Source organism: Mycteria americana, chromosome 2 (assembly GCF_035582795.1).
Source record: "Mycteria americana isolate JAX WOST 10 ecotype Jacksonville Zoo and Gardens chromosome 2, USCA_MyAme_1.0, whole genome shotgun sequence".
Lineage (NCBI taxonomy): Eukaryota > Metazoa > Chordata > Aves > Ciconiiformes > Ciconiidae > Mycteria > Mycteria americana.
The window spans coordinates 117,256,888-117,282,111 of NC_134366.1; the positions used below are offsets into that span (position 1 = coordinate 117,256,888).

At 41.1% G+C, this 25,224-nt stretch overlaps 2 protein-coding genes across 3 annotated transcripts in view; one reads left to right on the forward strand and one right to left on the reverse strand.

Moving 5' to 3' along the window:
* Window positions 1-250: 250 nt before the first annotated feature.
* Window positions 251-23,496, reverse strand: IMPA2 (inositol monophosphatase 2). Its single transcript, XM_075494354.1, has 8 exons — window positions 23,363-23,496; window positions 15,529-15,662; window positions 10,927-11,031; window positions 9,500-9,545; window positions 7,050-7,158; window positions 3,424-3,532; window positions 3,096-3,247; window positions 251-2,240 (listed from the first exon to the last, which is right to left on the reverse strand). Exons 1-8 carry the CDS (start codon window positions 23,480-23,482, stop codon window positions 2,125-2,127), a joined length of 891 nt encoding a protein of 296 aa, XP_075350469.1. The 5' UTR covers window positions 23,483-23,496; the 3' UTR covers window positions 251-2,124.
* A 119-nt stretch (window positions 23,497-23,615) lies between these two features.
* The window catches only part of MPPE1 (metallophosphoesterase 1), a 31,748-nt gene continuing 30,139 nt past the window's right edge, over window positions 23,616-25,224 (forward strand). Inside the window, exon 1 of one of the 2 annotated variants that reach the window (XM_075494352.1) lies at window positions 23,616-23,744. The gene's annotated coding sequence lies outside the window, so the exon portion shown is untranslated. The remainder of the gene's footprint in view (window positions 23,745-25,224) is intronic. The other variant, XM_075494349.1, reaches the window with a different exon arrangement.

Here is a 25,224-nt window from a genome sequence, read left to right on the forward strand (position 1 = left end):
GGGGGAACGGGGTGAGGAGGGGGAGCGGATGAAGTGGGGCTGAGCTTCCACCACACTTGATCCCCTGCCAGCATAAGCTTCCTTACGGGGCTTACGGCCCCAGCAGAAATCTGAGTAAAGTCCCGGCTGCTCCCACGGCTGCCAAGGCTAAGCGCCCTGGGATCAGAGCGGTGCCACCAAGCTCCGCATCTGTCACTTGGATCTCCGCTGTGCTCGGAAAACGGGGCGAGAGCGAATAAGAGACAAGTGAGCCTATTAGTATTTATTATTTGTATTATTATAGCACCTCAGTGCCTAGTCGTGGACCAGAATCACATCCTATTAGCACTGTGCAAACCCAGAGCCGAAGCACTATAGTCCCTGCCCCAGAGGGCTTACAATCTCCGTTTCTGAACATGGGGGGACAAAGAGATGGGGGGGGGGGGGTAAAAGGGAGCAGTGACAAAACGTTGATCACTTTGACGGACAGCGCTGGTTTTCTGGTAAGAACCATCAGTTCTTAAATGCTTAGTTGGATTTAGACATTCTTCACACAGTCAATACTTTGTATTTCTCGTGAAAAAAAGCATCAAGAAATCACATGGAGTTTTACGTTCTATTCAGTGAAAAACATTTTTCATTGCAAGAAACACATGTAAGGTTATTTTTTAAAAATATTGTTTAGTTTATATGTTCTAAGCAGATATCTGAACATGTTTACAAAGTCTACACATGCAGTGTACAAAGACAGTTGAAAATTTTTAAGCAACTTTTTTGGCTTATGCTTTATTTAATTTGTGCTCTTGCAAAAAGAGATACCTTTAAATTCAAATTTTTCAGAAAAAAATAGAAGTGATTTCACCTCAACTACTTTTCTGGACACACTTGTATTTTCCCTGTGCTCATGATTTAAAAAATAATCTAAATAGAAATGATCACCTTGGTGATTCAAACCAATGCTAGTTACAAGGATAGAGAACAACTGTGTATTTAGGAAATGTATGTAACTGATTTTACAGGTTTCTCTGATCAAAAAGTGCGATTACAACTTTGTGCGAGAAGGGCATGTGATTTACACCTTTTTGCAAGCATATCTTATGTGCATATTTTTAATAACTTGCCTGTAAGGGGCCAAATCCTGCTGCTCTGCTCAAAGTTTCTCTAAAATCAACAGCTCCTTGACACTGTGCTCTATTCTGCTGGCCTCCTACTGTGTGTCTTAGTTAATACTGTGAATAACTCAGTGGAGTTCAATATTCCTGGTTTTAACTAGAATTACTCTATGGTAGTAAGTGTTTGCAGGTTTGAATATCTTACAGAGTCCTGTAGGACAGTATGATTTATCCCCATGCAGAGGGATAAAGGGAAACAAGAACTAGCCGGACAGTTTGTAAAATCATTAAACATTTTCCATGATCAGCTCTGCTATTTGCCATTTGGATAGCCCCCGCTGAAATCACCTAAGTAACCTATACTCTTCACCTGAAAATAACTTCCAATATTAGCTTTCTTCTATGCATTCTCTAAATTGCTGTAAACATCCAGGATACCCATATATATATACACACACACACGGGTATGTGTGTCTATACATGCATGTACATATATAAGTGTGTATATATATACACACATACACATATGTACGTATACATATATATGGATATATAGCTATGACATAGTTAGGAAACAATAATGTCATTTTTATTGCATTCTTAAGTATCATAGAACAAGGGTATTATAGGCACACGTCTTAACTACTCGTCCTTACTACAGTCCCAAAGCTCATTTACCTGAGATCTGCATCTGTAAAAATAAAGTTCCATTTTTAGCTGCATGTTACAAAAGACTAAATATCAGCCCCACAGATATGAAATTACAACTTAATTTTGAGACTAATTTACTACAAGTAAAATATGCTATCTTATAAAAAAGATACTGCGGAAAGAGATACATATTAAAAAGGAAACACGATTCTTGGAGGTTTAAAAATCTCCCTATGCCTTCCCACATTGTAATAAATTTATAAAAAATATTTGACACAGAAAATCTCCACAGAAAGTATCCTGCTGAAATCACATACCCTTTAAGCCACCCATCTTGCAGAAGTTGCATAGTTCAGGAGGGCAGACTCCATATTGTAAGTATTTAATTTTCATCATCCCGCCTGTAGTGAATAGTTTGTATTTCCTGAGCTATGAACATAGCCATCTCTCTGGTGCCCGCAGCAATCACTCGGCAGGACATAAGATCCAGAGGTCCCCCTGAGGACAAGAGGATTAATGAGAACTGTCTTACATGATGTAAAAATGGCAATGTATTCTTAAAATATAAACCGTGCTGTAATTAGAAAGGTTCAGAAATACTGAAACAACTTCGTATGTAGCTCCTTTTGGGGTGGGAAGGACAACCTAATTCAGCAACTCCTATCTGGAAATCTCCGGCAAAAAATGATTTCAGAAAATTCTAGATACAGCACCAAAGGATGCAACAGAAGCAGCAAATGTCTAGATTTGTTCAGTATCCAACAATAAATGCAACATTCCCTTCTTTTAGCAACAGGAAGAGATAGAACAGAAATGAGTTCAATCAGCATACCCTTCTTCTTCACCCACAATATCTTTCCACAGTATCCACATATTGGTCACCAGTAAACCATTACTCTGCGATGTGTACCATTTAAATGAATAAAATAATAATCCGGAGACTGTGCTGTCCTCTCCTCCCTCTGAGTAGCTCCTAGTCATATACGTTCAGACATGTGCCTGAGAGTCCTCCTGTCTTGGGAGGCTGTCTCTGCCAAAATCTGTTTGGAGTCTGAGCGTATCTACCAATCTCCTGGGCTAGTTCTTTACTGTAAATCTGATGCTTTAAAGGAATTACTCGAAATACAGTTTGACTCAGAAGACCTTTGATATGATGAAACCCCAGGCGGGAATTACATCAGTGTGTTATGAATAACCAGCCAGAGTCTAGTGGCGAGTACAGACGTTTCTACAGAATATTGCTAGAAATGAGATAGAGCTACAGGAGAAGGACTGTACTGAGGTAACCCAAGTTGCCCTGAAATAGCCACTCACTCCCCAAAAAGTCAATGAAAACAAGGATATTTTACTCACCTGAAGTGTCTATCACAGTGCCACCCGCCTCTCTAATAATGACAGTCGCCGCTGCCAAGTCCCAGCAGTGTAACCCAAACTGGTAATAGGCATCTGCAGCGCCGGATGCCAAATGGCACAGAGCCAGGGTCGAGCTCCCAATGACACGGACCCTAAACCCCGCGAGAAGGGGACACGGTAACGTAAAGCAGAAAATGCCTTTGATTTCAACCTATGTGTCGAGATCGCAAAACATGCAACGTACTTGTTTGGGGTGGGTTGTTTTGCTTTTTTTTGTTTTAATGACTTTTGGTCACAAATGTGAGACATATAATATAAAATATCTTACCCGTGTGCTTGGGCCTTGAGCAATCTCTCAATGTTACCAAGGAACAATTTCAAAGTTGCAGGGTCACGTTTTGGACCAATTTCTGTTAAAATTAAGGCCTTCGAGATATCTGCAATGTAGGTAGTTGTTTTCATTAATTCAACAGCTTCCAGGTAGATTCTGGAAATCTGTTTTTAAATTAAACACAAATGGACTTTTCACAGAAAAACAATTTTCATGTCCCTTTTTTTACCCCAAACTCTTTCATAGGATAAGGGACAACTTTGCATAAAAATTCAAGCAAGACTAGATTCCTCATACCAAATGGTCTGATCTAAACACGCTTTTAAAAAAAAGAACAGGAAGATTAAAAACAAGAATGCATTCTTACATTCCTTCTCTTTCCATACATCGTTTTGTTTCATTGACCGGTCAGCAGTTAACTAAAAATAATCCAGTGACCTAGTAACTATTAATGATGCTAATCTAATCATATTTGAAAACAGCATGGTTCTTGAATAGAGAACTTTAATGTAATTTGTTAACAAATTATAAACGTTTGGGAATACAGTGAAAGAAAAGCTTCTACCTAAATCACCAGTCACCCAGTAATAGCTCCCTTTCATTCTGACATTTCAAAGACTGAAGATACCTTATGACTGAAAAAACCCCTTTCTTATCACAAACTAAAGCAGTATCTTAATTAATAATAATATATGAATGTTATATTTGTATTGTGTTCAGCAAGGGCAATTCTGACCTACAGCAGATGAGGATATCAGCCTTGTGTACAGTCAAAGGAGAGACTCACAGTGACTTGCAAGGTGTTGAAGTAGTCCTCACATGAGATCTGAATATTGCTAGTATATAACAAGCGTATGCCAATGTAGGTGGAGATGGCTGATCAAATCCCAAGCGTCCCTGCTTCTGCTGTGCCAGCTGAACTTGGAGGCGTTAAAGATATGACAAAACTCAAAGGTTTTGCAGTTGATTACTTACTAACTAGGCTGTGCCCAAGTGTCAGGTGTCACCTTCTACCCTGGGTTAAAGGCTAGGCATTCATTCAGATAGGGAATGTCTACCTGGTTATTACAGCTAATTGCATAAGTTGAAAATTCTTAGCAGAAGTAGCAAGCAGGTTTTCAAAAGCAAATTAGGCTGGAGTGAGACATCATTTAATTAAACAGGCTACCAATGAATTTAGTATTGCAGAGGAACATTATGGATGCAAGCAATGGGGTAAATGGTTGGTGAGTAACAGGTATGTAATTAGATTAAAAGTTACAGGGTATCACAAAGCTTAACTGTAGGAACATAGATTTAACAACCGCTTTTTAAATTACTGCATTAAAATATAGAAACACCGATCCAGGCACCCTCCAGGGTATTCGTTGTTTAGCCACCACTGAAAACTCTGGATGGTGAAAGCAATCTGCCTTAGATCTTTTTGCATAACAGACCCAATTTATAATTACAGAACATTTAATGCACGCCTCATTGCTGAAATGCACCAAGCATTCACACCACACCAGTCATAGCTAGGTCATGACTAAGACAGTTGTTCTTTTGAGTTATTAAATAGATTTCTAATGCATAAATGGATCTCCTCAATTTTCATCAAGGCTACAGGTAGAAATTGGATGAGGAGACTAAGGCAAGGAAGAGGGAGGTCTCTGCTTAGCAGAAGGAGCTGGCTGATCACAAGACTCGATGGAGTTTCAGGAATTCAAGGTACAAGAGAAAATTTACTGACTACTCCTCACTCTGATAGAGGCCAGAAAAGTAAGGAGGCTTGGTAGAAGAGATTTAACAGTCATATGGATAGATTTATGAGGAAAAGACCAATTCTGTTGACCACAGAAGATTAAAACAAGAAAATACACTTACAGTATTAGCACATGTAAGGCCTGACCTGAATCTAAGCATGAGAAGAAAGTATCACTCAAGACCAAAGGGAAGATGGATCCTTCATTTAAGTGTATCCTGACTGCTTGGACTCCCATACCAGACCTCTACAAAATTTGGCATTGACAAAGAACAGTGTTTGCCTGGACTGTGATTTCAAATGATTAAATCTGAACAATGACTGTACAACATAGATCAATGTTATACAACAGCCACATTTCCTGAAAACAAAAGGTATGAAGCAACATGACAGCCTAGATCTCCGACACATCATGCATTGGTGAAGGCTACCTGAGTTCCCGTGGTAGCTACAGGGAAACACACTCTCTGTTCCAGGGTTGGTTTATTTCCCTGAAGCCATAGTCCTTACAGGAAAAGAGCAACTGTGATTTTATACACTTAAAACATCAATAGAAGTGAGACTAAAGAAGATCCATCTTCACTGGTGAAATTGCCCACCACCAAATGATGTCTCTCAAAAAAAAGGAAAATTTCAAAGCATTTGGAAGGGCAGAAGGTCCACTTCCCTTGCTATGTTCTAGACGCCCATGTAGACTGGATGTCCAGAGAAAGGAGGACAAAAGTGGCATGTGCCAAAATTGTTCCTTGCTCAACTGGCAACCAGAGCTCTCTGACTGCAAAAGTGAGTGAGGCCATTTCAAGATGGCTCAGCCAGCCCAACTGGGAGCACCCCTAGTTTTCCTAATAGTGACTGCCAGCATGGGCTTTTGTGGAATATGAGATATTCGAGTACTGACAAAAATATGATGTATAATCAAGGATTAAAATCTTAGGGGTCAGTGACTTTACAATTTGCTCCATCTCTCCAAATGAAGAGACCTCAGCTCACTATAAATTTAGATGAATAGTCAAACTTCCCAAATTTCAGGTAAGTTTTGATGCAGGGTCTGCTTGGGGCACTACAACAAATCTGTATGTTAAATTGCTTGAATTTACTGTGCTTCAAGTTCATAAAATCTCTTCTCGGGGTGAAATTTTTACCATTGCCTGTGTACAATGATGTACATTTTTGGCACATGTCTGCTTCTGTCTACACGGAGTGTTATGTTCTCCTCTGCATTTTGACTGATTAAAAGAAAACTTCTCTACACACATCTGATTATTGTTATCTATTATCATTAGGTAAACAGACAGACCTATGACTTGGTTTATCAATAAAAGAATTCCATTAAAGCATTGACTAAGTGTTGCTAGCTATTTGTATGTTGAAACATACCTCACACACAGAAGCAAGCTGTTAAAGAACCCCTAATGAAGCATGCATCCTTTACTTTACTTTACTTTACTGTTAGCATGTATGCCCACAGACATAATACACTTTACGATGTACAAGTTTATTGGAAAATAAGTGAATAACAGCCGCCATAGTACTCTGAATTTGATTCACCATTCCCATTGCATCTTGCTCATAAAAAGTTATGCCAGTGTACAGCTGGAATGAAACTGGTGAATCTACTCATTCTTCCTTATTTTAAACAATGGTTATGAAGCAAAATAATTTAGGATTATTTAAATAGTTCATACTCAGACGTATATTTTAAAAAGAAAATGAGGAAAGTTGTGATTTTTCAGAAAAAACAAACACATAACAACAAAGTTATCATGCAGGTGACATACTTTCCATCAGGATAATGATGTTCATTATCCTAATGATGATTTGCAACAACTCTGAAACAAAATTAACATATTCCTTTTAGAGTTCTAACAAAATCTAGACCAACCTGTCTCTTTTGATACCTGAAGCCTTTTGTCATTACAAAATGCCCCTTGACCTCTTCTACCAGTGTATAATCGTTCTTCAGTGCAGTGGTAAATTACACCAAATTCAAGCTTTAAGATTTTGAAAAGGAAAGAAATGAATGCAACTCAAATTACTCATCATAAATATAAACAACTACTAATGGCAGAAAGATCAGCAATATTTTAATTGGTACATGTAATCAAAGATTATATTGATGCTAATAAACTGGAATAATTTTACTATTACTGTGATACTGAGATATAGGTCATATAAAATTCCGTTTATAAAGAGAAGTTAATGCAATCTGTTTGTGATCTTCTAAACTCTTACTTGCAGCTTGTTTGTGTTCACATTAGAATGGATTAAATGCTAAGTTGATTTCAAATTCAGTTGTATGTTTTTATTGAAAGTATGCAAGCCCTCTAAGGCCAGATTCTGAATGCTTTACTTTCACTGGTGAGCAGTTACACCTAGAAGTAATCCCACTGACTTCAGCTGGACCCTGAAGATTTACAGCCCCAAATACATAGATATGATCAGTCAGGCATCCAAACTCAGAAGTCACGGCACACTGTTTATTAACAGTGGATGCTTTTATATCCATTTCACCTTTCATGATGCATTTAATTTGCCCACCTTTTCAACCAAAGTAGCACCCTCCAGTCACTTGTTCAAACATTTCTCTGCAAAATCCTTTTGTTTACACATAAAAGTGAGAATCTCATGAAGTCACACGACTCCAAGAGAAGGAGTTTGAAGAGAAATACCAAATACTGTGACCCTCAGTGAAAACTTGAGAATGAGCAACACTGGAATTTTTGTGGGAGTATCTGTTTACCAATGAGAAGAGGGTCAGAATTTGACCCTTGATTTAGACCCAAGGTATTTAACATTTCCATTACTTTAATAGGTTTCACCAAAAGATTTTAAAGCACTTCACAAATTTCAATGATCAGCTCCTAAAATCACCCCTAGATAAGTACTATGAGCAATATTTTATTTTGGGGTGGACAGATACACAAAATGGAGTGACTTGCCCAAGGTCACAGAAGAAGTTGGTAACAAGGTCAGGAAAACATCTCAGATGTTCTAGACTCCAAATCTTTTCCTGCTGCCCTCCTCCATTCAATGTGAATAATCATTGGTGTTCATCAGAGACAATTCAAAGGGAATAGACTGTCCTCGCTCCCTACCCTGAGGTCCCATCTAAACCAAGGGTTTTTTTGAGGAACACACTATTAATAGACTCTTTCCCTGAAGACATCTGCAGGAATTTCTTCAGTACTGTTCAAGGCTTACATTCAGGCCAGTTCCTCTGTGTGTACTTTGGCTCCTTTTCAGCTTATTACCTTTTTCTGCTTTTCCCATTTGTTTACTGAGGGAGATTTAACATCATTCTTTATTTTTGTTTCAGCTTTGTTTAGTTTACATAACCCAAAATATGCAGCATCAAAATCATGATGGTGTTCTAAAAAACATAAATATTAGAGAAAGCCGTCTGGTAATAATATATAGTATTCAAAAGGATCTTTGGGAATGAATAAACTTCAGAAAAGCATGGAAGTGTTTCTCTGCAGTTTCCATGTTTGAAAACTAACTAGAGAAGTATACAACATTATTCTGTTTAAATGAGTAAGAGCCACTAGCACATCTGAAAACTATGTTGTTATTGCACAGAATTCTTGCTGGCTTCACTTACAGCTATACATATATTTAAGATCATGGAATTAGGCTGAAAGAGGCACATCCCTTGGCAATTTGAATAGCTATTTCTTCTGTATATATCAAACTGTAAACCGGCAGCATCTGGAGAAAAGGCAGTAGCATGAACGAGTATAGCTAGGAAACTCAAAATGGCACATATGAAGGCTAGGTACTTTTTTTCCGCCTGTAATCAAGCTCTCATGTGGCAAATATAGTTATTTTACTATGTTAAGAAAACCACAAAGGCAGATTAAATGAACTAGGCCCATAATTTTGCACTCTTCATAGAAATCAGTTCTGAATTGCCTCAAAGCAGCAGTTAGCTTTCACAGATACTGCTAGCAGGAAAGAAGCAATAATAATAATAACATAAGAACACTGGGAGATATGTTTAAATTATGAATAGGGAGAACTATATTTAACTCATTATGGTCTTGTCTTACAAAACCTTGCTCACACCAGTACTCCCTTTTTCCCCTCACATAAATCCTATAATATTTATAATAATTTGTAAGAATTGTCTTGTAATTGCCAGTTTGCATAAGTAAGTTTTGCAGGACTACGATTTTAGACTAGTAGAGTATGATCAAATGCATTTAAAAAGCATGGAAAAACCTGAGTAGTGGCTGATTTTTTTTTTAAATTTTATTTTATTTAAAGTTCCCACAGGGTTTTGAGGCTTCTAACCAGCTCTCAGGTACCCATCTTAAAGAACATACTTCATACCTCTTTGTTAACAGCAAATCCAATGCTCACTGCCACTGTTGGAAATCTGTGAAAAGTAAGAAATGAAGTATTACTGATGAAAAATCTCTCAACTTACTCCTTATGTAACTCCCTTAGGCAACAAAACCCCACATGGAGCTCTGTGATTTTATTTGTGTTGAAACGCTCTTGGCATTGTACTACTTCTCCTTTGTCAGCCTTTTTAACTTTGTCAGTTCCTTTAAAAACATAATTTAATATTGGAGAAGGCAAGAAAGAAACACATTAAGATATCAGGATTTTTATATTAAACGTGTTGTATATTTTAGTGATTTTTTGATTTAGTGTAATTGAATTATCCAGTATAAAATCATTAATGTTGTTATAACAAGTCATCACTTTCAGAGCACATTTTGTTCAAGTTCAAGCATCTGAGACAGCAATTAAGTAGGATGGAGATACTTGCTGCTGACATCAACATAAAGAGAAACCAGCTCCTCTACCCTCTCTTTTGTCAAAGTGATGATCATGTATTTAATTTGGTCCTTTTTTACTAAAATGTAATTATTGCATTTTAAACAACTAAATAAATTAATTTCTTAAAAACACGTTTTAAAAAGGGCTGTAAAGTAAAGGTCCAGAAAAAATTGCTAGAAAGAGAAAATTTCACTTAATTGCATGAAACACCAGCACATGACACCCCTCCACCTCCCCTTGAATTCTATGCAATTGCACCAAAAGTCAAGGAATTGTTTTGGTTTTTTTTTTTTTATTATAACTGCAGTTATGTTAAGTCACTAACTGTAAGGCAGAACATATCTAAGGTTTTTAAGTAGAAGTATTACAAATAGTAATTAGTTTACAACTCCTAGTATTCAAATGATTAATTAAACTTTTGCATTTTTGCAGTCACGATCCCTAGATTTCTTTTTGCAGAGAGGTATTATAGAAATTTAAAACCAATATCTACGTACAACTTAGTTTTCAGTCCTACTCTACATATATGCAATGGTTGTACTTCCCAGGAAAAATGAAGCATTTGTATTTGAAAGGGAGAAAACACCACTACTAAAAGGAATGTGTAACAACCACATAAGGCATTAGGCCAAACGTCATCATAGCACAGCCTTGTTCCTCCAGTTCAGCTCAAGTCTCTGCACGTTAATGTGCGGTTATATGTAAACGAGCTGTGAGTCGAGAGCTTTGGGTCATTAAGCAATCAGCAGAAACTTTAGCTTACCTTTAGATAACAGTACAGAGCTCTCTCCAGCACAAACACACACTCCCTCAGATACGCTACACAAGGTACAAAAAGATAAAGGCATGACTCCTACTTGTGAGTCAAAGGAACTTATCTACCGCAGTAAAACACCTTTAAGTGGAACGGAGGATTTGTGAGAAGCTACATTTTGCTTTTCTAGGTATTTCCCAGTTGACTGTCCACTTACCTGTGCACAAAGTTGCACGTTCCATCAACAGGGTCAATAATCCAGGTCGGACTGTCGGTGAGGACACATTTTGAGCCAGCAGCAGTGGATTCTTCTGCAATAAACCTGCATTTGGTGTGGAGTAAAACAAATGTCCCAGAAAATTGGCTTAGATACGTGACTTGGAAAGTCACACCCCATCTTTCTGTTTTTGAAGAGATACTTAATATATATATATATATATATATATATAAATTTTTTGTATAAATGCATATGTATGTAAAAACACACATTGCTTTTTTCATTTGGGAATGGGAACTTTCATAGAAACTTTGAAGGAGAGTTCTCAAATTTATAGCATACTATTTTACATGGTAAAAAAGAACTCCATTTATGTTCACTTTCCCAATATACCATTAAGAAAGTCATCAAAATGAATGCAGAAATGGATCTGAACTGGCATCCCTGGAACTCTAGAAGAAGTCTTTTTTATGCAGAATATAATTTTATGGGTTAGGCCTGTCTCTTGCAGTAAGTAATATAAACTGCAAACTGTAGCTGCTTCTCTTTTGCAGTCAAATTCAGTCAGCAGGAAATAATGCACTCTTAGAAAATCCACAATCTCACTCCTACTTGAATTTTTTACAGTAGTCTGACTCAGGAAATTAAAAGGTTTACAAAGCTGAACTTTCTTTTTCCCATGACCCAGAGAAAATCAACAAATTAATTTTTTTGTTTGTTGTTTGGATGCACAAGGCGCACATTGAAATCTAAGCTCATCTTCTGTTCTGTTGTTCTGCCCCAATTTCTTTTAGTAGATATGCATTTTTTTCCTCCTTTTTCCCTGGGAAACGAACATCCAGTTCTGGCACAATTCCTGCTGACCTTCATTATCCCTGCTCTCCCATAAACTGCTCAGGGTCTGTTTCTGTAAGTGTTGTGCAGGTGCTACTCTCACAGATTTGAATAATATCCTGTCTGTACAGAAGGTGCAGAATCAGAGTGCTAGTACTGAATCTGGCTTTTGGTTTCACATTCGAACAACTGGTACTGGTATTCAGAGTTTGTGCAAATGCTTGAAGACACAAAAAGCTTCTCTCGAAGACACAAAGAGAAAAAAAACGGATAAAAGACAGAGAAAATGTCTTTTTGCAGAAACAGTTGCTTCCTAGGACTAAAGTAGCAGCTATTTTCTTCTGTGGCCTCAACACGTACCACGTGATGCCACATAACACTTGCAACCACGAGCTTAAAATGTTCTGCAGACAGCACAGGAGGACACTTCTTGAATTTTGCAAATGCTACTTTGCCTTTACCTCTGTAGAAAGGGACTATTTTGATGGCATGGTACGAAGAGGGAAGTAGGAAGTGTTTGTTACTATTTTCATCTCCATTAAAGATAACAGCTGAAGGATGAAGTGTTAGCGTGCAACTGAGAAACGAAAAAGACTTGAACAAGTGTTTGGTATTCTCAGTCAAACATAACACTTTGCAGACTCTTTGCTCTAAATATTGCATTATTTTGTCTTGTTGGTGCTGTATCATTTGACTTTTGCTTTTACAAATCTTGTAATTAGCACCTAAACCCAACCATATGCTTCAGCTGTGCTGGTGGCTGCAGAGGAAGCTCATCTTCTTGCAGATGGAGCACCTTGCCTCCCATCCCAGATTGTCCATCTTCCCCATAAATTATGCCTCTGCTTTAACCCCCTGCCAGTTCCCCCAGCCAGCACCTGAACTGTAGCCGTTGTCTTGCCAGTCAAAGAAAGGTGAAATGGGAACCTCTTTAAAGACAAAAGTATTTCTGTGTAAGGTGCTTTGCCCTCAAGTATCCTAAGTCTTTCCCTCGCCTTTTCCTTACTGCAGGGTGCGATGCTGCAGTCCGCACATACAGAAATGCTAACGTGAAGCCAGGGCACAGCAGTGCCATTGATAAAGTCTTGACGTCCAAGAACAATTTTTCCAAAACGGATGTAGGACAAATTAGGTGCACATTTATGAAATTTGGGCTAACAGGTTAAAATAAGCCCCTTGCTGTTATACAGTACTGGGTACTGTGAGAGGCCCTCAAGGCCAACATCAGATGCTTTGCTCTATGGCTCTCTGTCCTGTAAAAACATGCCAGCTAAGCAAAATATTCAGCCTGAAGTACTGGAGACCAAATTTTAGGAACAGCTTGAGAAGTGGGAGGGGTAGCCATGTTATTACAGCAGTTAATTTAATATGCCAGCCTGCCAGCTCTATTGACCTCTCTTCAAATCTGGATTAAAGTTTTCTCCCACTGAAAATGAGTCCAGTAATTTTACCCTAGCTTTAGTGGACATCTGTTCATACCACGGTGCCACTCTGAAATTCATTGCTGGAACAGCAGGGAAACGGTAGCACAGCATAAACTGCAGCAGGAGTGATACCCAGTTGAGCGCAGGAGGTTCAAACCAGGGCTATCCCTCACCTATCCCCTCATGGGGTCTGAGGACAGAAAGCTGGGCAGATAGAGTTGGATGTCACCCTCCGTAATGGCTGTGTCCTGATTTTAATGTCTACAGGATTAAGGCCACAATTAACACCAAAGATGACAACTTGTGTAAAAATAACGCAGGCAAATGGTACGATAGCCTTTTTCAACCGGCAGCCCCTGATATTCTGGCTATTCCTACCCACAACTCAAAGATGTACCAGAAAAAAATATCCTTTTGAAAAGACTCACTTGGAGCATGTCAGAGTACCAAAGAGTGGACAAAGATGAAAACTTGGGTGAAGCACGAATGAGGATGATATATATCACTTAGGCAAGCAGAGAGAAGAAGAAAGAAACATGGGAGAGAATTACCTTTTTGACAGGTTTCCCTAATATTTCTCTTTACTTCTGAGTACATTTCCAATATTGCAAGACTCATCACTGCCACAGTGCAAATCACACAGATTCTAATGAGATGCCTTTTCATTTTTCTAAATCCTAAGATACATTTTTTGATTCAGAGAACATAAGAATCAAGATGATTTAAAAGAAAAAGAAATAACAGAAATCTTCAATGATGCTTTCAACAGCCAGATTAGGGGAAAAATTGAACACAATTTAAATGATCTTCTAATGTTTTCATTGCACTTTAATTTAAACCTTGATTGCTACTGTGGACTCCTCATTGCAAGTGTTTTAATCTAGTCTAGTTAAATCTAGTTTTAACATATTGTTTATTCTAAATGCATTCACTGTCTGAACAAACTCCAACCAAAACCAACAACCAATATCAGCAAAAAATTGCCTTGAAGAAATGGCAATTCCTTCATTTGCTTCTAAAGTCAGAAGTTAACTGTACAGAGTTAATAAAGTCAGAGATTTTTCAGTTCCTAGGTCTATGTTGACCTTATAACTTTTGTTCCCATTCTGAGTAACTCAAGTGCTTCTGATGATTCTCATTTTATGTGAAATGTGTATGTTTTATGTTCTCTGCCAGACTGTTCAGGGAAAAAAAAACCAACATAAGAGTGGAGATGAGAAAAGAGCAGAGCCAGCAATAGTAGAAGGAATATTACACAAATAATAGGCTTGTAAAGCCTGGCAGTCTCTTGAGAATTGCAGCCAAGAACCACACATTATGCTCCACAGTACTGCTTCAATATGTGATCACATACAGCATGTATTTAGGAAGCCATATTTAGTATATAATGTTCTTTCTACTCCTTCTTATGGTGTTTTTTTTTCCAGCAGCATCGCCAACAATCAGATTAGTAGCTGAGCCCTCCAGATTTTCATCTTTGTTGATTTCTGCGCAGCGCTAGAGTGCAAGGCTCATCTCCATCAGAGATGCACGCAGTTAGAAGGAAGTCATACAGTATTTAAGGGATACACAGGCTCTGCACTGCTCTGCAGGAAGCTGAATTTTATCCGTGTGGACTGAAGTCAAATGTGGAAATCGATTGCAGAATCTCTACATCAAACCAAACCCGGCCAACTAATACAAAACCTCTCTCTAATCTGTGCATGTGCTAGGAGTTATTATTTTCAAATTGGCCATAATAATTCAAGGGGAGTCAACAGTCTGATCTATTTTTAAAACCTTGGGTCAACACCCATATAGTAATTTATATCCTGTTTATGTATACGCATCAAATGATGATAAACAACCCTGCTTCTCACTGAGTTTAGGATTCTGCACAACACAAGGTAAATGTGATTAAGTATGATACTTGTCCTGATCTGGCAAATGCTTATGTGTGATGGCAAAAGAAAGTGAAGGAAAGGTCTGCAGGATGGGACCTTTGCTATCATTAATTTTAGCTATAATTTAACAGATATCCTTAGCATAATTCTTATACAATAGAGAACAGAACAGTATTCTGAAAATCATGGAGATTCATATGAACCCTTCATACATGATGTCCCTACAGGGGAAACATTACTATTAAATACATATATTAAAAAACAGAACTATTAGAAAATATGAAGTACTAAGTATAGGGAAGTGGTACTTTTTTAAAAAGGAGTCCTATGAAAGTGTCCAACAGCAATAGGTTAATATGTAAGAGATATACAGACTTTTAAAATTACCGTTAAATGCCAGTCAGATATACAGCTCTTAAAGGAAAAAAGGCCATCAATAGTTTCTTTCTATAGGCACTCACCTGTGGGAGGGAAACTTCTCTTTCAGAACAGAAATAATTAAATTTTCCACAAAATGATCAGTTTCTGTCACTAGATCTGCTGCAGATGTCTTTGTGGACACTTGTTTTTCCTCTGTTAGAGCTTTCCTAATAATCTGAAACAGAAGTTCACAAATCAGATTTGTTGGCCATTCATCCTGTGCACACTAAAATAATACATTTACTGAAAAATTATAGCTAATCCTGAAAAACAACTGTAGGCCTAATTCTACCAGAGCCTGTTCTAATTCTTCTGACTAAAAATCAGTCTGAGATAATGAGTAGTCTTTGGGAACATGGCATTTTGAATCACTCTGCAAGAACCTCTCTTGACAGTTCAGAAAAGGATCGATGAATGGGACGCAACTAATGGAATAAAAGGATGATGGCAGTCATCGTGATTTAGGAAATTACAAAAAATACAGATAAGATAAGAAAGAGCCTTGAAGCTCAGGATTTTTTCATGAAAACCCCTTTTTCTTTTTTTTAATTTACAGAGCCAATGCCCCACTGCTCTCTTACCTCAAAAAACATGCAATAAGGCAAACGCCATTGGTTTCTTTTTTTGTGTGTCAACAAAGACACACAAAGCTTATTTTTTCTGGTGTATATGGGTTTTTGGAACTTCAAGTGCTGGCCACCCATTAGTTCCCAAAGAACTGCTATATATTTAACAAAAACAAAAATTTAGACTTTTCCCCAGATGTGGAACCAGTGATCTAACCCTGGATTATCTTCTGGAAAAGTCTTTATCTCCTTTTCAAGGGTTTTACTGTTATAAACTCAAAACTAAACCTCATCAAGTGCAAATGCACATGTGGGAAAACAGTTAATAAAAGCTTTTCCCCAGTTTTCCCATTTTCTTTCTGTTTTTTTTTCCACTCATTCATTAAAAAGAAAAATAAGGAGGCAGGATGATAATGCTCAACTTGCAAAAGGAGCTGACATTTTTTAACCAGTGAAAATGATAAACTATTTTAGATTAGAACCACCAAAACAAAGCAAAAATTAAGCACCAGTTATTTGTATAGAATTATATTAACTAAAGCCAGCACCAACAAGACCAATATTCCAAGTCCCTTCTAAAACTTATATATTTAAATTGTTTTAACTAAACTTCCATTGATCAAAATATTTTAAAACCGTCTGAAGAGAAATGTTTGATGACCAAAGAAAACAGTTCTGCTGTATTATACAGGGGAAAGGGTACCAGCAACTCCCAAATTTCAGTCTCAGCTCTTGGTTTTCATAGTATGAAATACTACATTTGAAGGGTGTGCTGATTGTTCTGACAAGTAATGGATATTGCTGACTGTTGCCTTAGTACGGAAGGTATCTGGACTAATGTTTCTGTTTCATGAGCTGTGAAACATTAGTTATGCCTATTTACTGAGCTTGTGAGGGCAGGTTAATACTTTTTGGATTGAGATCTTCCTAAAGTTCATTATTGTATATCAAAATATTAACTACGCTTGATCTTTTTACTCCCCTCAATGCCCTGCATGGTTTTCTTGATGGTTTTACTATAGAAGCATAAAAGCGCAGCTCTAGGAAGGCCCTCGGACTCCTCAAAGCAAAATCCAAAACACTCCAACCATCTCAGCGGTGCATTCTAAAACACTGCTATGCTGATGCCTTTTATTTAAATTGTTCTTCTTTACTTTTATATTGCCTACGTATAAGTAAATGCTTAGAATTGGGCTCAGAACTTCATGTAGTCAAATAGATGAGGAATACTATTTCTCATTTCCTGCCTTAAACACTCCTTTCAATAGAGAAGATTTGAGTTCCTTTTTAGCAGTGCCATGTTCTTGAATCCTATTCAGTTTTAATATATAGTGGATTGAGGAGATTTTTGCAGCCATTTAAACCAGCACAGGCCGCCACTCAGCAGGGGAGTGAGATCACACCTGAGCCTTGCTGCAAAAAGAGTGGAGGTGAAAGCTGTCTCCCTCGGATGTGCTCTGCAATCAGTTGCTTTTCATCGTGTGCTCCGGCACTTGATCTCTCTTTTTTGAATACAATCCTTTGCACCTCTCGTCACTGAATTTAATATTTTTCATTTCTGATCCTTTTTCTGGTTGTTCATGAGCATTTTAAACTTGATTCCTGTCCTCCAAAGTGCTCACCATTCCTCTCACTTTGATCTGTTTGTAGGTTCTGTATGCAGGGTGGTATATACTCTATTCTGTCATTCAAGTCCTTCATAAAATACTGAATATTTATCAGGTCCAAAACTGGATTTTTGCAGGATCCTACTTGATATGTTTCACCAATGTGACAGCTATTAAAACCACCCTGTTTCCCAGAGGGTTCTGTAGTAGCCTTATAGTAACCAGATTCACAATGTACTTACATGGAAATTACAAGCAAAAACTCTTATCAAAAGCTTTTCTAAAAATCCACCACTTCCATAACTTCCACTATTGCCCAGTAGCTCTCTGTCAGCAGGAGGTGGTTACACTGGTTGATGTGCCCACCAGCAAACAAAACCCACCTTGCCCATTTCTGTGGTGACCTGCATGTGCCAACCTGAGGCTCCAGTCACTGTGGAGGTGGGAACAGCCAAGGCTGTGACTCTGATAGGACGTGGTGGCTGAGGGCCTTCTCACCCATCTCCTCCTCAAGCCACGCAGGCCCATGCCGAGGGGTTGTGACACACATTACTCAGCCCTGCAATGGACTGCTTCTCCCCACCTCTTGTGCGACCGGTGCGTTGGGGTGAGAGCAGGAGAGAAGTCATGATGCTGTGCTGAAGTCACCACAAATGAGCACCACATCTGTATTAGCCCACCTGCAGTACCAGGTGGTGCTGTGGGATGGATGGGTCCCTGCTAATTCTCTGCCTCGTATGAAGGGTCTGACAAAAGGGATTCGTATGCATTTGCACCAGCTTGTATGGGTATGCAGTCCAAGCCAGAGTCCCACACAAAGATCACATTCCCTGCATCACTGATGAAACAGCTTTTATTCTTCACAAATTTATCAAATAGCCCAGAGTGGTCCAGAATTCAACTTGTGTTGAATAATCACAGAATCACAGAATCGTATAAGTTGGAAAAGACCTTTAAGATCATCGAGTCCAAACACTGCCAAGACCACCACTACACCATGTCCCTAAGCACCTCATCCAAACGGCTTTTAAATACTTCCAGGGATGGTGACTCAACCACTTCCCTGGGCAGCCTGTCCCAATGCTTGATAACCCTTTCAGTGAAGTAAAATCTCCTAATATCCAGTCTAAACCTCCCCTGGTGCAACTTGAGGCCATTTCCTCTTGTCCTATCACTTGTTACCTGGGAGAAGAGACCGACACCCACTTCTCTACAATCTCCTTTCAGGTAGTTGTAGAGAGCAATAAGGTCTCCCCTCAGCCTCCTTTTCTCCAGGCTAAACAACCCCAGTTCCCTCAGCTGCTCCTCAGAAGACTTCTGCTCTAGACCTTTCACCAGCTTCATTGCTCTTCTTTGGACACGCTCCAGCACCTCAATGTCTCTCTTGTAGTGGGGGGCCCAAAACTGAACACAGTATTTGAGGTGCTGCCTCACCAGTGCCGAGTACAGGGGCATGACCACTTCCCTAGTCCTGCTGGCCACACTGTTTCTGATACAAGCCAGGATGCCATTGGCTTTCTTGGCCACCTGGGCACACTGCTGGCTCATATTCAGCTGGCTGTCAACCAACACCCCCAGGTCCTTCTCTGCCAGGCAGCTTTCCAGCCACTCTTCCCCAAGCCTGTAGCGTTGCATGGGGTTGCTGTGGCCCAAGTGCAGGACCCAGCACTTGGCCTTGTTAAACCTCATACAACTGACCTCGGCCCATCGATCCAGCCTGTCCAGGTCCCTCTGTAGAGCCTTCCTCCCCTCGATCAGATCAACACTCCCACACAACTTGGTGTCGTCTGCAAACTGTAATCCATAAAAATCATCTGCCTACAAAGAGTGTTAGAGCCTGGTGCCTCAGAGTACTTCGAGAGCATCCCTCAGCTCCTTTCCTTGCAGAAGCCTTACGATAAGGACTGTAGATACCTACTGCAATTGCCTGGTCTTCCCAGCTGGGCATGGATCTCCATAAAAGTCTCTCTCTAGGTAACAGGCAGCAGGTAAGTGGAAGACCAAAGGAACTACAGGTTGATGAAATGAAAACAGCTGATTGCTCCTTATCCCTGTTGTACAATGAAATTGGCAACCAAGACGCTGTATTTTGGCTGTAAATGTATTCTACTAGGCTTTACCACTGTCTTATAGGTTGTCCCTAGATTATGGAGATTTTACAGCAAGTTCTAAGCAGCTGATTTTTGGGAGCATGGTTATTTAGAGCAGAGTCACTTAACACTTTTAGCCCATGCTGCCCCTCCTCTAATAAAGAATTGGCTAGATCTTATCCCAATACTCTTCTTGGAGTTTTTGGGAGGTTATGCAAAGCGAGGGACATTTACACCAGTACATGCATGAAGACCACATCATAGAGCAAGACCCATTGTCCCTGCTCTCTTCTTTGTTTGCCATGGAGCAGGGGAAATGGAGATGCAAGGGCTCAGTGCAGTCATGGTCCTGGACTCTTCCTTTCCTAACGTCTTTGTGACACCAAGTCATACAAAGGAGAATGGAGAGGACAGAGGGTTAAGATGCCTTCTTCTCCAATACCTGCCAGGAGAGCCACCTAACGTGAGGTGCTTATGTTAGATATTTCATCTCACCATACTGCTTGCACTCACCACACACTTCTGGGAGCTCCAAGATGGATTTACTTGCTTGCAGTATTGTCCTGAAATATTTGGTCACTGGTAAAATCTAACATCTAGATAAAAAGCTTAACTACCTGCAAATAATTTAGGAAATACTGTTCCGGTTTGCTAAAAAATCTGTCCACGTTCCACAGAAAATAGCCTAACAATATCCCCTGGGAGCAAATATGGGGAAAAAAATCTTGGCTTTTTAGAATATCAGTGGAAATTTGCCTTTTTTTAGTGGGATTCTGCTAGGTCTCTTATGCCTCATAAAATTATTCTCTGGAAAAAAAAGAGGAAATGAAGTAGTTTGTGTGGACTTCAACATGCTAGCTTCTAGTCTCAGTTTCTCAGACTTGTTTTTCACCTGGATGCACACCTACTAATTTTGGTGAAGTTTCTCCAACTGTAACTGCAGAGAACTGCGAATATTACTTAGTGCTCTCAATAGCATCAAAGATGCAGAGACTAGTCGTGCCTGCTTTTCTTCAGCAAAAAGTCATATTAAGCCAACAGGCATACTCTCATGAACATAGCAAACAGAGTTTACTCGCGGAAAAAGCAGAAGGGAAGTCTGAAAATGTGCAGTTATATGTGGCCTTATAGGGCAAATTAGACATAATTTTAATGCAGGCCAATTACAGAGATTACAAAACCATGGCTATTCTCATTATGAAATAGCCATATATATTGAATGAGAGCCTGTGATATTTTGTGAAAGTAATGGAACTAAGTAACAGGATGGGCAAGACAGGCAATGTTTTTAACCTGGGAATAGAAGTTACTCCAGCAACATCACTTTTGACACATATTCAAGTAATCATTTCTTTATTGGCCTTTAAAGTTTAGAAGAAACTATTCCACAGCATAGATGCCTACCTGTTGGAAACAAGATATATTTTACTTACAGTCATGAAACATGATGCAATATAAACCAAACAGTCATGTAAGCCAAAAGAGGAGACCAGGAAACTGTATTACTGGTTAACTTCTCCTAGAAATCCAAAATCTTGACTTGCATGCCTTTCTTCACGTTGGCCTCTACACCAAGACTCTTGTAGACACTTTCTAATGATTCCAAGCCTTCCTAACCTGCCATGGACCTGGGAAATGGAGGGCCTTAAAAGAAAGGCTGGAGTGGCAACATTTCATGCAGGGGTGGAGACAGCACTCAGATCTGGAGAAACAGAGAGTGCAAGCCGATTTCTGGAGATGGAGGCAAAGGTGGAGAGGTCTGAGGGATGGGAAGAGAGGCAGAGGAAAAAGATGAACTTGACCAGTGGAACTGACTATTTTTGGTGACCAAAATAAAACTCAATTTTATCAGTCAATTTTCAACAAAAATCCAGTCCCGTCAAGCCTATGTTAGACTGCATTTGGTGTCCTTATCTCTAGCTTCTTTTGGGAATAGCTGGAAGTGGATTGACATTTAAATAAAAGATACAGCCCTATCTGCACCTTTTCTTCCACAGGGATCCCTGATGTTTTTTTGTAACTAAAAACATTCCTTAACATTACAAAGTTAACAAAATCCCTACCCAGTTCCAAAGTCCTACTTAAACAACATCCCTGACTGGTTTACATTTGGCCTGCCAAGGAATCTGCCATTTCCTGCCAGTTGCAAAGTAGCGATGGCAAACTGTGAACTAAGAAGATGCAAGGATTAATCTTCTGGTATGTTTATTTCTTCCAGGAAAAGGTGCTCAGCTGTGATCTTCTGGTCGATTAAAATGGCTGGAGATGGTTACGGCTGTCTTCACAAATTGGTATTTTGAGAAATAAGGTGTGGAAGCTTGAGCAAGTCATAAGAGTCTTTCTTGTGAAATGGCAGAATGAGTACGCTGGAGAAACTCCCATTTGGAGAGTCTGTGAGAGCATGACCTGTCATCCCGATTTGGATTATCCATTTATTCCTTGTATTATTGAAACAAGTCTCCTCTCCTCTAGCATTCTGTTAATCTTTGTCTGTCTTCTACTACAGAGAATATATGCTTAATAATACATACTAAGGAAAAGTTACAGGTCCTGGACTCAGGATAGAAAAGAGGGCTCCTTAAATCATAGTGTACAGGTACAAAGTGTGTTTCAAAATATAGCAGAATGGAAACAGAAGAGAAATACATGTTGCTGAGGTTTGTGTTTTACCCAATTTCTCATCTGAGCAATCTGCTGATCCCACTTCTTGGCTCTGTTAGAGTCTGTGGAAGTTTTGCTGCTGCACACAGTGGGGCCAGGATGTCTCCTGAGATGACTAACATTCTGCTGTGTCGAAACACGGATCTTAAACAAGCTACTAGAGATCTTTGTAGAGCCACAGCTGATTTATCTCTAGCAAGTGAATTTCAGTCACTCTGAAGACACTGGCATAACAAGAAGACAAAAACTCCCTGTCACGACTATTTTTCTCTGCACAAGCTGTTAAAAAACAAATGCTGGTATTGTAATGGGTAAATACACAATATTCTGGATCAACACACAACGGCATAAACCCTCAGCTGTACAACCTTAGCATCGCAGCATGCTCCAAAACATTACAGTAGCAGAATAAACACTTGGCGTATATTTGAAAAAGTTACTACAGCACCTTCACGCTGACAAATCTTTCCACCTTTTTTTTTCATTAAATAAAAATACTCCCAGTCACAAAACAAATCTGCTTTCACGTGAAGCGCCTCCTCGTCCTTAACGCTGGATGCAGCCGCCGAGGGAAGCGGCCCCGGCTGCCGCCACCCCTCCCGCTGCAGCGGGAAGCGGCCGCGGGCTCCGGCAGCGGCCCGGCTGAGCGGGGCACAGCACGGCTGAGCGGGTGCCGAGCCCTGCCGCCCTCCTCCTCCTCCTCCCCAGCTCCGCCGCACCAGCCAAGAGCCCACACGGCCTTTCCTCAAAACGCCCGGCTCTTTTTCTTTTTTTAATTCAGAAGCGCAGCCGGTACAACCGCCCGGGAGAAGGATGCTCCAGCCGCGGGGCAGCCCGACCCGCCCCCCCGGGCCCCTCCGCGGCCCCGTCCCGCCGTCGGGCAGCGTCCCGGAGCGCAGGGCAGCGCAGCGCAGCGGAGCGGAGCGGGGTGGGCGGCGGCGCGGCTCTCACCTGCCCGGCGCGGAGCGCCAGCTGCACCGCCACCTCCACGCACTCCTTCCAGGGGTCCTCGCCGCCGCCGGCCGCCGCCGCCGTCCCCCCTTCCTCCTCCTCCTCCTCGCACGGCTTCATAGCGGCGGCGGCGGCTCCGCTGCCCGGGGCAGGGCCGGGGGGCGCGGGGAGCCCGGCTCCCCGCCGAGGAGCGGCCGCAGAGGAGGGTGTCCGCCTCGCACACCGCCGCCCTCCCGGTGCGCCCCGGCCGCCGCTGTCACTCCGCGCCCCGGCGCCGCCCCGCCGAGGGGAGCGGGACGGAGGGAGGTGGCCCGGCGGCCGCCGCGATCAATGGGGAAGGCGGGCTGCAGCGCGGCGCCTGGCTGCTGGGCGCTGACTTTAGGTGAGCCCCGGGGGCGGAGAAGGGCCGGGAGAGGCGGGGGGTGCCACGGAGAGGAGCGCCGAGGCCGCGCCGCGCCGCGGAGGGCAGGATGTGGCGGGGAGGCCGCCGGTCCGGCCCGCCCCGCGCCGCCGCCATCGCCATCGCCATCGCCGTGGCCACGGCCCGGCCGCCCCGCCTGACATGGCGCCGCGGCCGTTACCGCCGGCCGGGCCGGGCTGCCCAGCCTGGGGCTGGGGCGTTATTGTTTCCTCCGAGATAACGACCCGCCGTTCCCTCAGGCCCGAGCGGCCCCTCAGGGGCCCCGCTGCCCTTGCCTCCCCAGCGCGGCGTGCGGGAGCGGCCTGTCAGCCGGGGCCGGGAGGCCCGGGGCCTGCCTGTGCCTCCGAGGGGAAGGGCGATCCCGGGGAACGGGAGGCCGGCCGTCAGCGTTACCGGGGCTTTGCGGGGGGGAACGCTGACGGTTAGCATCGGCCATCTCCGGAACGGAGGGGAAAAGTGTGGGAAAAGTGGCGCCGGGTGTAGAAGGGCAGTTCAACAGATCTTTAATTTCAGCAGCTTAGGAATTAAAGTGTATGGTAACAAATACATTGCCCTTTAGATTTTTCACTTGTCTTTGTATGTCGGTTTGGATTTGACAAGGATGAGAAAAAGAGAATTATGAACCTACTGTTCCAGAAACCATATCAGCCAGATTACCGTGCATTTGAGCAGGGGACAGGTGGCAGACAGCTGAGCGATTCTCATTCTAGACCCACCTTGTAGAGAAAGGGTGGCCTACAATGAATGTGTACTGACACAAGAGAGCAACCAGTCTGTAATACTTACAACACCGAGTGAGCATTGGGAACATACACTTTATTTGCCAAAGTGAGACTTTTCCAAATGACTTGTTCTTGGGTCAACACACACCTGGCGTTGAATTGGACAAAAGAGAGACCAAGGATTGAGTCTGTCAGCATAGCTTTTTGAAAAAGGCGTTAAGTACATCGAGTCTGTGAAACTTGTTATTGTCTTTCAGCACCTGCTTTGTGGTTGAAGGTTTCATTTTCAGTGACCTTTGAGCAATAGAATAGAGATGCTTTAGTGGTGACCATATTTGTGTTAAGAAAATTTCATAACACCACCGCTTGCTATCCCTGATGTGAACACAGAATGAATTGTTAATTTTCTATGGACTAGGCTAAGTTTAATTGGCTCGGGTATTCTATCTAAGCGAGCAGACCCTGAGTCTAGATCTATTGTCTTTTATTTAGTTGTTTATCTCGTAGGACACAGATGACTTTGAGATTAGAGGGACATAACACTCCTGCTGTATGTAGTTCACAAAAATAATATACACTTTTTATAAAAATAAAAGGCTTGGACCTTTTCCAAGATAAGTGAGAAAACTTCATGGATTGTAGCGCAAGACTTCAGCTTCATTCTTTAAATTTCTAAGCTGCACTGTGGCAGTGGATAACACAAAGACAGCAAGGGTGTC

Bases quoted from the DNA above. Each gene is read 5' to 3' on its own strand.
- IMPA2 (XM_075494354.1), bottom strand. From the start codon at position 23,482: ATGAAGCCGTGCGAGGAGGAGGAGGAGGAAGGGGGGACGGCGGCGGCG. The intron at 7,159-9,499 runs GTATGAAGTATG...AAAATCTTAAAG, and splicing joins GATTTGCTGTTAACAAAGAG to CTTGAATTTGGTGTAATTTA. The intron at 3,248-3,423 runs GTAAGATATTTT...CGCGGGGTTTAG, and splicing joins CTCAAGGCCCAAGCACACGG to GGTCCGTGTCATTGGGAGCT.